At 43.8% G+C, this 12738-nt stretch overlaps 1 protein-coding gene across 1 annotated transcript; it reads right to left on the bottom strand.

Annotated features, from left to right (window-relative positions):
* Positions 1–12738, bottom strand: JPT2 (Jupiter microtubule associated homolog 2; the record flags this gene model as incomplete). Its single annotated transcript, XM_082006994.1, has 5 exons — positions 1–185; positions 961–1006; positions 4581–4723; positions 5214–5362; positions 12695–12738. 5 exons carry the CDS (start codon positions 12736–12738, stop codon positions 1–3), a joined length of 567 nt encoding a protein of 188 aa, XP_081863120.1.

The raw sequence follows: 12738 nt of genomic DNA, 5'->3' as shown, positions 1-12738 counted from the left end.
CTAATAGAATGCAATACTGGATTTCCCCCCCGGTGGATTGAGAACTTTGTTGTGTGAGCGCGGCCTTGGCCCTAATCGGGGCTCGTGATTGTCTATCTTGGGTTCTGGCTCCTTGCATTGTTCCTCTTTGCCCAGATCTTTTTTCTCGCCTCCATCTTCCAGCTGTGGTTTGATATTTTCTGTAGCTGAATAAAAAGAATAGGGATTAGGTCAACTTGCTATTCTGTATTGCACAAAGTGCCTCATCTTCTGTAGGCTGCTTTATTTCCCATGTCTCCCATCCACAGCACACTAAAGTTTCCCTATATCTGTTAATTTTTCCTGAAGGAAACAGGTGCTGAGGAAGAATTTTGCTTTTCACAACAATTCTTCTCTTCCTTCATCAATCTTTCTAACAAGGATATATAGCCTAAGCAATATACCTTCAGAATTATTTTGGCAGTTTCAGGCAATTAAGAGATGCAATATAGCAATTAAACCTTTCATACTGAGCTTGAAAGCAGTGTTCTCATCATTTTTTAACAATAGTTAGCTGAGCAATAACACATTTTGTCAGTCAGATGTTATTTACAACTTCAGAAGGCCAAGATTACATGCTTGAAGGAGAAGGCAAAGGAGGAAGAAGCAATCTGATAGGATGTTTTTCTATATATACATATATATGTATATATATTTTTATATATACATATTCCATATACATCTCTTTATACATACATGGTACCAAGCAAAGTATACACACACGTACACACACATAGTATCAAGACTTATGCCTGTGGTATTCTCCTCAACAAGAGGAAGAGGACCATTTCCCTAAGTGACTAAATTTCTGAAGGAAAACTTCTCAGTTATATTATCCTAAACACCAGCCTTAGTCTTATGTTTTTAAGAGGATGCATAAGAAACTACTCCTCAGAGCTTATCTTCTCAAAGAGAACAGAGAAAGGAATTTCTCTTGCTGACCTTCTAGCTTCTTTGGTGTTTCATCTTCTTTCAAGACAATATGATCCTGCAAAAAAAACAAAAAACTATCTTAGTATATTATTATTCTCAAATAGTAACACTGTCACAAAATCCTTCAGAAGTTTCTTTGTTTCAGATCTAAATTTATACATTTATCATGGTAAAAGCTAGCACCTCCAGACACTGTGTGCAGCCCTTGCACTGCTACATAATCCCAAAAACATTGGTACAAGGTAGCTCCGATGTTATGACAAGGTGCACATCTCAAGACAATTCACTGAAACACAGATGAAGACCATTAGTTCATCAGAGGCTTAAAAATTTGTCTATGATAAACAATTCAGTCCAGAAGTCTGGAATTACCATTCTTGTGAAGCACCAGCTACAGAATCACAGAATCATTAAGGTTGGAAAAGACCTTTAAGATCATCAAGTCCCATCATCAACCCAACACCACCATCCCCACAAAACCATGTCCTGAAGCGCCACGTCCATATGTTTTTTAAAAGCTTCCAGTGATGGTGACTCCACCACCTCCCTGGGCAGCCTGTTCCAATGCTTGACCACTCTCTCGGTGAAGAAATTTTTCCAAATATCCAATCTAAACCTCCCCTGGCACAACTTGAGGCCACTTCCTCTTGTCCTATCACTAGTTACTTGGGAGAAGAGACCAACACCCACCTCACCCACCACAACCCCCTTTCAGGTAGGTGTAGAGAGCGATAAGGTCTTCCCTCAGCCTCCTCTTCTCCAGACTGAACACCCCCAGTTCCCTCAGCTGCTCCTCATCAGACTTGTGCTCCAGACCCCTCACCAGCTTCGTCGCCCTTCTCTGGACACGCTCCAGCACCTCAATGTCCTTCTGGTAGTGAGGGGCCCAACTCTGAACACAGGATTCAAGGTGCGGCCTCACCAGTGCCGAGTACAGGGGCATGACCACTGCCCTACTCCTACTGGCCACACTATTTCTGATACAGGCCAGGACGCTGGTGGCCTTCTTGGCCACCTGGGCACACTGCTGGCTCATGTTCAGCTGGCTGTTGACCAGCACCCCCAGGTCCTTTTCCGCTGGGCAGCTCTCCAGCCACTCCTGCCCAGGCCTGTAGCGTTGCATGGGGTTGTTGTAACCCAAGTGCAGGACCCGGCACTTGGCCTTGTTAAACCTCAAACAGTTGACCTCTGCCCATTGATCCAGACTGTCCAAATCCCTCTGCCGGGCCCTCCTGCCCTCCAGCAGATCAACATTCCCACCCAACTTAGTGTCACCTGCAAACTTACTGAGGGAGCACTCGATCCCCTCATCCTGGTCATCAGCAAAGATAGTGAACAAGACCGGCCCCAGAACCGAGCCCTGGGGAACAGCACTTGTGACCAGGCGCCAGCCAGATTTAACTCCATTCACCGCAACTCTCTGGGCTCGGCCATCCAGCCAGTTCTTTACCCAGCAAAGAGTAAACCTGTCTAAGCCACGAGCCGCCAGTTTCTCCAGGAGAATGCTGTGGGAGACGCTGTCAAAGGCTTTACTAAAGTCCAGGTAGACAACACCCGCAGCCTTCCCCTCATCCACTAGGTGGGTCACCTGGTCATAGAAGGAGATCAGGTTGGTCAAGCAGGACCTGCCTTTCATGAACCCATGCTGGCTGGGCCTGATCCCTTGGTTGTCCTTCACATGCCCTGTGAGCACCCTCAAGATGAACCGCTCCATGATCTTCCCCGGTACAGAGGTCAGGTTGACAGGCCTGTAGTTCAAGGGGTCCTCCTTCCGGCTTTTCTTTTAGATGGGCGTCGCATTGGCAAGCCTCCAGTCTTCTGGGACCTCCCCTGTTAACCAGGACTGCTGATAAACGATGGAGAGTGGCTTGGCAAGCTCCTCCGCCAGCTCTCTCAGTACTCTGGGGTGGATCCCATCAGGCCCCATAGACTTGTGGGTGTCCAGGTGGCTTCACAGGTCCTTAACCGTTTCCTGCTGGATTATGAGGAGTTTATTGTGCTCTCCATCCCTGTCTTCCATCTCAAGGGGCTGAATAACCTGCAGATACCTGGTCTGACTAACCCCAAAGGAGAAGTTGGTATTCACAACTAGAACACAAGCAGCCCTTGATCACCCTATTTATATGCGACAATTACTGTCTTCAATGAGTGTCTATATGACCCCAACACTCAGGTAATTAACAAAACCTTTTAAGACCATTTCCCCAACAATCCCAATTGATTGTCAGAAATACACTGCAATGCTTCAGAAAAGCTTGCATGTTTGCCCACCCACAAAATTCAACTTGCAGTAATTTTTGCAAATATGCTATCTCCTTCCCCTTCCAGTATTTCCCACAATTCCAATGCTCTAGTTAAAGACATTAAAGAATTTCCAAAGTGTTTTCCTCCAGTTAGTTAGGAATTCATGGGAATTAATGTTACATTTTTTTAAAAGCAACCAAAAAGAATCAGAGACTAGCCCAATAAAGGGGTACAGATGAACAAAACAAAGCCCTTATCTACACCAACAGCACTACTCCTGACAAAACCTAGCTCTGAGATTTTTTTCCTCCTCCTTTCTTATGACCCAAGTTCCCCAAAATACACTCCAGAGTCTGCATAAAAAGTTAAGCAAAAGCACACTAGAAACACTTTCAAATTTAAGGGGAAAAAAAAAGAGGAAAAAGAATTGGAAGTTAAATCCTTTCTTTCTAATGTTCCAGAAAAAATGAGACAATGAGCTGTGTTTCATGGCATGTTACGTTTCCATGCTATCTGACATGTCACAAACATTGCCAACATAGTAGCTAGTCACTTAAAAGTATCTCCTTAGAGTAAGGCAGCAGGTTGTAAGTCCGAATATAGGGCATTTAAATACAGAAATAAAGTAATTAGCAAGGTATCCTCCCATTTTCCAAAACCAGATTTGGTCATAACTACAACCCTCTCCAACTATTACACATCCCAGCTTTAAGAACAAAAAATAACAACTAATAGAGCAAGACACACTTCTGCTGACATCACACAATCAAGTGCATGCTGGACCTGACACTCAAAGCTGATCTTGAATTAGCTTTTTCACTGTTGATCACTTAAGTGATGTCTCCTGCTAGAGTGCTTTCATATTGCATGTAGATACATATACTTAAGAAAGGTGAAGGGCACAGCCAGCCACATGAAGATTCATGACTGTGGCTCACTGGCGTTCACCGACTTTCCAGAGTTGGTATCAAGATCACCTCTGTCAAACTGCAGAATAAAGAGAAATATCTTCTCCCTATCTAGCTTAAATGCCTCTTGGCTGTGTGCCAAGAACTCCAGCTGCACCTCACTTACAAGGAGGACCAAAGGCTTTGGAAGAAATTTTTTCTTTCTTTTTTTTTTTTTAAATTATTTTTTTTAACACACATCTGCCGTCTAATTAATAGTTTTTCTGCAAAGTACAGAGCACGCTGAGATCTGGTATACCAAAGATGACAAGCTATCAAAAAGAGACTTCAGGAATAACTGTCTAATTTTAAGTTACCCTATGCATAATTCAGGTCTGTCATCTTAAAAAGAATACAGGCATTGCATTGTGACAAGACTGTAAGATGACCCACTGAGCTGCTAGCTTCCAGGCTTGACAGTGAAAGTAGTACAAATACCTTAGGCTTGTTTGGGTGTGCTCGCACAACACTGGTAGATACAGGAGACCCAAAGATATCACTTGTCTTCCCACCAGGTGGATTCATGCGTGGACGAGGCTGAGCAGAACTAGAATCCTCAAAAATACCACTTTCTTTTCCCCCTGCAAGGCAGTTGTTAGATGACTTAGTTTTACCACACTATATTAAAAAGAACCAAAAAGATAGAATTCAAAGACTTCTAGAACCCTACTGCCTAGAGACTTTTGCTTCCCTGAAGATACTAGTTGAAATCCTTTGTTACAAGAATTTACTAGAGGATCTCAGATTCACAGCTGTGTGCTGTGAATGTGCTGTAGTTCACTCACTGCACCTAACTGATGACTCAGCTGTAGAATAGAAGCAGTCTCCTTTCATCATTTCCTAGACCTCAACTTAGAATTAGACTTGGATGATGTGCTAAAAAGTCTGTGAACATGTAGGTCACTGAAATATTCATATATTCAGAAGTATTAATAGATTCAAGCCCACTCAGTTTGTAAAAATGCAACATAAAAAGACAGACAGATCACAGTGTTCCACTTTGGGAACACAAAACCAGTTCTGTGCTACGATTCAGAGCCCAATTGTGCTGAAGGAGGTGGCTGCTCTTACCTGGAGGGTTTGTTCTTTTTGGAAGGTTTTGAGGTTCTTCTGATGCTCCAAAGATATTGGATGCCATCCGGTGTGGCCTGCTTGAAGAAGAGACTTCTTCTGTACTCCCAAAGAGATTACTAGAACCTCCTCCTGGAGGCTTCAATACCCTACATTGCAGAATGAGAGAAGCAAGACACAAAAGTTTGTTTGAAATTCACAGCATTCAACAAATTTGATGTCCCCTCCCCATTTGCCCTTGTGTGTTATGAATAAGTAAGTTCAAAATAGAATAGTTCAAGTAATTCTGCTATGTTTATGAAGTATCTACTTTTCAAGACCTGTTCTAATAAAATATTCTCAAGTTCAGCAAATATTGCCAGCCTCCTAGTCAGTCAACTTAATCATTATGTTATCCACTATTACTTGGAATGGTCATAACAGTGCCACCAGGGCAAATGGCTATGCTATCTGTGGTGTTCCAGAAGCAACAGAAGATTAAGAGAAGACATATGACTCTGGTTAGTATTTTAAAAATAACCATTACAGAATCAGACTTTCTGCTAAACTGCACATACCAACTTCACACCTGCGATACAATTCCAACCCATCGACTTTTAAATAAAAGCAGGCATTTCATAAGTACTAAAAAATTGGCTAGTTTCAACCATCAGTTATCATATTAGCTGCTGTAGAGCTTAGAATGGAAAAGTGGAATGCCAAGAAGCCAAATTTTTAGTGGTCAAGATGCAAATCCATTAAGACCAAAGCTCTGCACCAGAGGTATATCAAACAGATCCACGTAAAAATTGGAGGCTACGACAGAAATGGACTGACTTCTTGAAAATCTACCAAAAGCATGCTTGTTCTTGAGTATTAAGTCCACAGTTAATACCTATGCCTTGTTCTACAGACTTCAGGTCCTGTCCTGAAAAAAACCTGAACCGCTACCTGGTACAATCAGTGGAATTAATTGGAAAATTAACAGAAAAAGCATGGGAAAGTGATGAATACCTAGTTATTAAAAATTATCTTTACAGTTATGTCTACTTGACCAATCACCCACAATCTTAGCAGCTGAATTCTACCTCTTCTAATCCAAATACTCAATTTGAGACCTCAACTAACCTTTACTTTTATACAAAGAGAACAGTAATAATTTACAAGACCTTTATCCCACTCTACCTGAACAGATTTCAAATATCAGTGCATTAATACAACACATTCCCTCCATAGATCTGTGACAAATCAGGTGAGGTATCCGCTAGGCACAAAAAAAGGTTCCTCTCAGAGCCAAGATCTACTCCAATTTAACTCTGAGATTTAATTTCACAAAAACAGAGATATTTGGCTGCCCTGTTAGAAAATTAGCTTTGTCAGCATTTCAGTTCTCAGGATGCAGAAAGCAGTTCTATTCTCCTTGGGAGGAAGCAGAAAAACGTTCCTCTTTTAGTCTGGGAGTAGTTTATGTAATCAGAACCATATAAAAAGCAACCAAAACAAAACAGAGAGACTGTCTTTACTGTCCAATTTCAATATTTTAATCCTTAGTAAGACTCTGGATTTAATGAACCCCTTTAGCTTGAGGGAGTAACTAGAATTTCAGTAGACAGGACAACTGTCATATCCACTGCACAGGTAAGATCATATCTGAGCATAAGGTTTACTTACAATTTAGTGTCCAATAGACTACAGATTCAACTATGCTACAGGCTTTCCACATATCTTAAAAGATCTAAAACTGCTATTAAAACAGACATCATATAGGCAAATTATTTATTTCAATCATTCACAATGGTCCAGAAACCATGAGGCAGTTTAAGCATTTAAACTGGAAGACGGAAGTGAAAAGGGAACAATAAAAAAACCAAAGCAAACAAACAACTAGAGGTGTTTAGGAAGAGGCTCCTGTTAAAAAGGCCTGCTAGTATGCCTTATAGAATTTAAGTGATTTCTGACTTTACCCATTCTTTTCAGCTATTTTTAAATGCATCTTCTTGAGTTCTAAGTATACTATCAAAGAGATTGAAAGGAAGAGAAACATAGTTTATACAGATGGAGTTTCTTACACTATAGATTCACTCCATTTACCATGCTGTTTTCTTAACACATGCCTACAAGCGTAGGAGGGAATAACTACCTACATTCAGATTTTTTTTGTTTCAGACAACCAGTCATAAGAATCAAATTACTTCTCATACCTGCAACCGGATTTAAGAACCATTGCAGAAAAAAATTCTAGAGAAAGCCCATTTTAAGATTAAAGGTCTTGATTATTCAGTTAACAAACTTAATTAAGCATCAAGGGAAATCCAACACAATCTTATATTGTCGTCCTATTTTCAGCTCAGTATACATGTTAAGAGAATGCTACTGTTGCAGTGAATAAGTCAGAGGCATCACTTGAGGTGCTTATGAGGCACTTTGAAATCAGCAGAATAGGTGACCTTTTCCGCCAGCATCACCCAAAAGAAAGTCTTGACTTTGCATACACAAAGGGGATTTGCCTTCTCAGTTTCAGAAACTTGTAACTGCTTGGAACCTTCCAAATATCCCATAAGCTTTCAAGCAATGGTGGTACCAGGTCCATAACATTCTAACTAATGCAAAGTCAGGTAACTAAGTCATTCATAAGAATTACCAAAAATAATCTTGAAGTACAGCAACAAGGTCTTCCAGCTTATGATAGCAAGAGGACAGGGTTTTGCGCTCCTTCACTTCAGCCAAAAACTGGGAAGAATACAAAGCTACTTTCTTGCTGTGTCACCTCTAGAGCATTACTGACCTCCTTGTACTCCCATGTCACTCAGCTGTAGATCAGAGTGAGATGTACACATCTCCCACACCAAATAAGAAAATAAGACTTAGTCTGTGAATCCTACCAATGGAAAACAGCATACTAAACTCGATAAGCCAGCGTGAGCTGCTTCAACAGATCAACAGAGTACAAGGACATTCAGCATACACTTCATAGTAATTTTAGTTCATGCTTTAGAGTAATTTTAGTTTATATTGGTATTATGCCAGTTTACATTGATATTTTTGTGTCTTGTAGCCAGATAAGTTAAGATCTTCCTTCGGGAGGACGAGGGGGGAAAGGAAGATGTTTTGTTCTTTCAAACAGTAATGGAAAAAAAACCCAAATCCTTTGTTTTCTACATAATCTAAATATGCCTCTCCTCTCTCTCCCCTCCAGTAGACTCGAAGTCTGTCAAATCATCTAAAACAGCCAAATTAAGAACCCTACCCTGTAAGTTTAAAAGCCTCTACTAATTGCTTTGTTCTCTTCTGGCAGGCTTGAAGAATTTTAATTAGTTCTTGTGGTCTTTTTTTCCTACATTCTAACACACTTGAATTTGAATGTCTTTTCCTCATTAAACCTTTCAGCCGACCTATGGAAGAGGTGCCAAGACTTCATCAGTGCCTTGAAGTAATGGGTATATAAATAAATCAATCAATAAATATATTTTTAAATTCTGCCTGAAATTTAAACACTGAAGTCCTACTAGTTTTCAGACAGTTCTGATACAGCAGGTAAACTAGCAGAGTTGCAGTATACATCAGAGTCCATCACTAAGGTAACTAGCAGAAAGCAGGTGGTAAAGTTTGGAACACCAGGCTCTAAAGCAAAAACCAGAAAGTTCCTGGGGGCAATCCTGCCGTCGGATCAGTACAAGCTCATGGCTCATTAAATAGCTCACACATCTTATAAACAAACAGCAAGCTTTGTTAAGTCAGTTATGCTCCTGATCTGAAAGATCTGCAATATTCCGCAATAACACTGATGTGGAGGAGGGGAACACGTGTATCACATTTCCAAGGTGGCAGTATCTTGTATTTTCAGCTCTATACAGCAGCTGTGAAACTGCTCGTATACTAGATGAATTGAGGATACATAAAAACAATGCATCTTTACAGGGTGCACCAACAGTAGAATCACAGAATCATTAAGGTTGGAAAAGACCTTTAAGATCATCAAGTCCAACTGTTAACGCAACGCCACCATGCCTCCTAAACTATGTCCCAAAGTGCCACATCCACATGTTTTTTAAATGCTTCCAGTGATGGTGACTCCACCACCTCCCTGGGCAGCCTGTTCCAATGCTTGACCACTCTCTCGGTGAAGAAATTTTTCCAAATATCCAATCTAAACCTCCCCTGGCACAACTTGAGGCCACTTCCTCTTGTCCTATCACTAGTTACGTGGGAGAAGAGACCAACACCCACCTCACCCACCACAACCCCCTTTCAGGTAGGTGTAGAGAGCGATAAGGTCTTCCCTCAGCCTCCTCTTCTCCAGACTGAACACCCCCAGTTCCCTCAGCTGCTCCTCATCAGACTTGTGCTCCAGACCCCTCACCAGCTTCCTTGCCCTTCTCTGGACATGCTCCAGCACCTCAATGTCCTTCTGGTAGTGAGGGGCCCAATGCTGAACACAGGATTCAAGGTGCGGCCTCACCAGTGCCGAGTACAGGGGCATGACCACTGCCCTACTCCTACTGGCCACACTATTTCTGATACAGGCCAGGACGCTGGTGGCCTTCTTGGCCACCTGGGCACACTGCTGGCTCATGTTCAGCTGGCTGTTGACCAGCACCCCCAGGTCCTTTTCCGCTGGGCAGCTCTCCAGCCACTCCTGCCCAGGCCTGTAGCGTTGCATGGGGTTGTTGTAACCCAAGTGCAGGACCCGGCACTTGGCCTTGTTAAACCTCAAACAGTTGACCTCTGCCCATTGATCCAGACTGTCCAAATCCCTCTGCCGGGCCCTCCTGCCCTCCAGCAGATCAACATTCCCACCCAACTTAGTGTCATCTGAGGGAGCACTCGATCCCCTCATCCAGATCATCAATAAAGATATTGATCAAGACCGGCCCCAAAACAGCCCTGGGGAACACCGCTTGTGACTGGCTGCCAGCCAGATTTAACTCGATTCACCGCAACTCTCTGGGCTTGGCTGTCCAGCCAGTTCTTTACCCAGCAAAGAGTAAACCTGTCTAAGCCACGAGCCGCCAGTTTCTCCAGGAGAATGCTGTGGGAGACGCTGTCAAAGGCTTTACTAAAGTCCAGGTAGACAACACCCGCAGCCTTCCCTTCATCCACTAGGCGGGTCACCTGGTCATAGAAGGAGATCAGGTTGGTCAAGCAGGACCTGCCTTTCATGAACCCATGCTGGCTGGGCCTGATCCCTTGGTTGTCCTTCACATGCCCTGTGAGCACCCTCAAGATGAACCACTCCATGATCTTCCCCGGTACCGAGGTCAGGCTGACAGGCCTGTAGTTCAAGGGGTCCTCCTTCCGGCCTTTCTTTTAGATGGGCGTCACATTGGCAAGCATGGTCAAGCATGGTCCCACATCTGGGACCTCCCCTGTTAACCAGGACTGCTGATAAATGACGGAGAGTGGCTTGGCAAGCTCCTCCACCAGCTCTCTCAGTACTCTGGGGTGGATCCCATCAGGCCCCATAGACTTGTGGGTGTCCACGTGGCCTAACGGGTCCTTGACTGCTTCCTCCTGGATTATGAGGAGTATATTGTGCTCTCCATCCCTGTCTTCCAGCTCAGGGGGCTGAATACCCTGCGGATACCTGGTCTGGCTATTAAAGACTGAGGCAAAGAAGGCATTAAGTACCTCAGCCTTCTCCTCATCCTTGGTGACAATGTTCCCTGCCATATCCAGTAAGGGATGGAGATTCTCCTTGCCTCTCTTTTTGTTGTTAATATATTTGTAGAAGCATTTTTTATTATCCTTTACGACCGTGGCCAGATTGTGCGCTAGCTGAGCTTTTGTCTTTCTAATTTTGTCTCTGCTTGACCTAACAAGATGGGATCCTAATGATGATACAACGATACAATTCTATCCCACTTTGCTTTCAGAGCAACAGCAATTCGTTTTATTTTGGAAAAACAAAACCTCCTTAAAAATACAAAGCATCATTATTAAAGTTTAATAAAATAAAACTGGGCAGTTAATTTGATTCATCAAACTACTTGTTCGCTATATCACTGTACACATTAACTGGATCACTAGAATACACCCCACTGTACACTTATTTAAACTGAAGCTTTCATTTAAAGTATTTTAGCATCATTTATTTCTAACAGTAATACACCTGTGTTATGAAGTTCCTAAAATATAAAGCATTTGTTTATAATTTCCTCGCAAAGATTTTTCACAGTAGGACAGGTTATTTTTTTCCCACTTCCAGAGCTGTTGGTGGTTGCTGCAAGGATTTTGAATTAGGCTCAGTTTTAATTAGTGAAACTTCTATACACCAAGAACTGCAAAAGGATTTGCATTATCATGAAATAAAGTTTTGTTTAGGGAACAAATAGAATAAGCTCTGGAAAAGCGTCCTTAAACCAAGCACTTTTTGCTTTTGGCGGCACAGGCTGTAGGTCAATAGTCACCATCTCAGAGACCACTCTATAAGATCCAGTAACATAACATACTGCAGAGTGCTGCACTATGCATGCTCGCTGTGCCGGGTCTGCTCATATAGTTGTGTGTATGACTATAGTTTGTTCTCAGGCAGGATGGAAACACTGCTACAACGCCAGACAAGCTGTAACAAGACCATCTTTGCTTGCTGTTAACTGAAGTTATGATGGTCTGCATTTCAGACTCTATCCAGGAACCCAATTCTATGAGTTAAACGTGGTTTCAAAATTACTATGAGAAGAGAAGCTTGTCAGAGACTAAGTGCAGAGCATCCTCAGAAGTCTTTTAAAACCAGGTCATAGCTTAGAGCGCACAGGAATAAAAAGCAAACTTAGAGCACCCTTACACAATTTCAAAACGCTTCCTTCCTTCCCCTCCGAGCACACGATTACCTCGCAGATGGATTAATCACTCCAGCTCCAAGTTATGAGGATATATGCCCTCGTCCGAGTATAACAATACAGTTCAACTTCACAAGGCGAAAACAAGCCAACATCTGCTTATACAGGCGTTTGTGTTGGATCCTCTCAAGGCTTCACAGAGCGTAACCAGGCCCTCCTCCCTCCTTGAGGAGGTACCGACACAGGGGAAAGAGGGCCTCCGCAGCGCCAGGCCTTTCTTCCCGCACAGGAACCCCCTCAAGGTCCAGACCCCCTCTCCAGTTCGGTACCCCCAGCAGGCGCTCAGCCCCGCTCCCGCGACGCCAGCGCCCGGGGCGCGGGAGAGGTAAACTGAGGCCCAGCCGCGTTACTGGGCACCCCGCGCCGGTCTCCTGCCCCAGCGGCCACCGGAGAGCTGGGGGCGGCGCTCCCGCCCACCGCGGCCGAAAATGCTGCTCCGCAGGGACCCACTCACTCAGCCGCAGCCGCCCCTCAGCGCCGCGCCTCAGCCGAAGCACACCTTTCCCCCAGTCCCCCAGCCTCCAGCCGCCGCTCCCGCCCTCAGCCGCAGCCTGCACCTCTCCCATCTCCAGACAAAGCCCCGCCGCGGACTCTACGCCGCCGCACGGCTCTGCCCATTTCCCCCTTCACCCCCGCACCACCAATCCGCCCCCACTGTGCCACCTGGAGCTGGGCTTGGCGGAGTCAGCCTCAGGGCCCTGGAACAT

This window comes from Phaethon aethereus (assembly GCF_964289735.1).
Source record: "Phaethon aethereus genome assembly, chromosome: 15".
Taxonomy (NCBI): domain Eukaryota; kingdom Metazoa; phylum Chordata; class Aves; order Phaethontiformes; family Phaethontidae; genus Phaethon; species Phaethon aethereus.
This window is presented reverse-complemented; position numbering and strand designations above follow the sequence as displayed.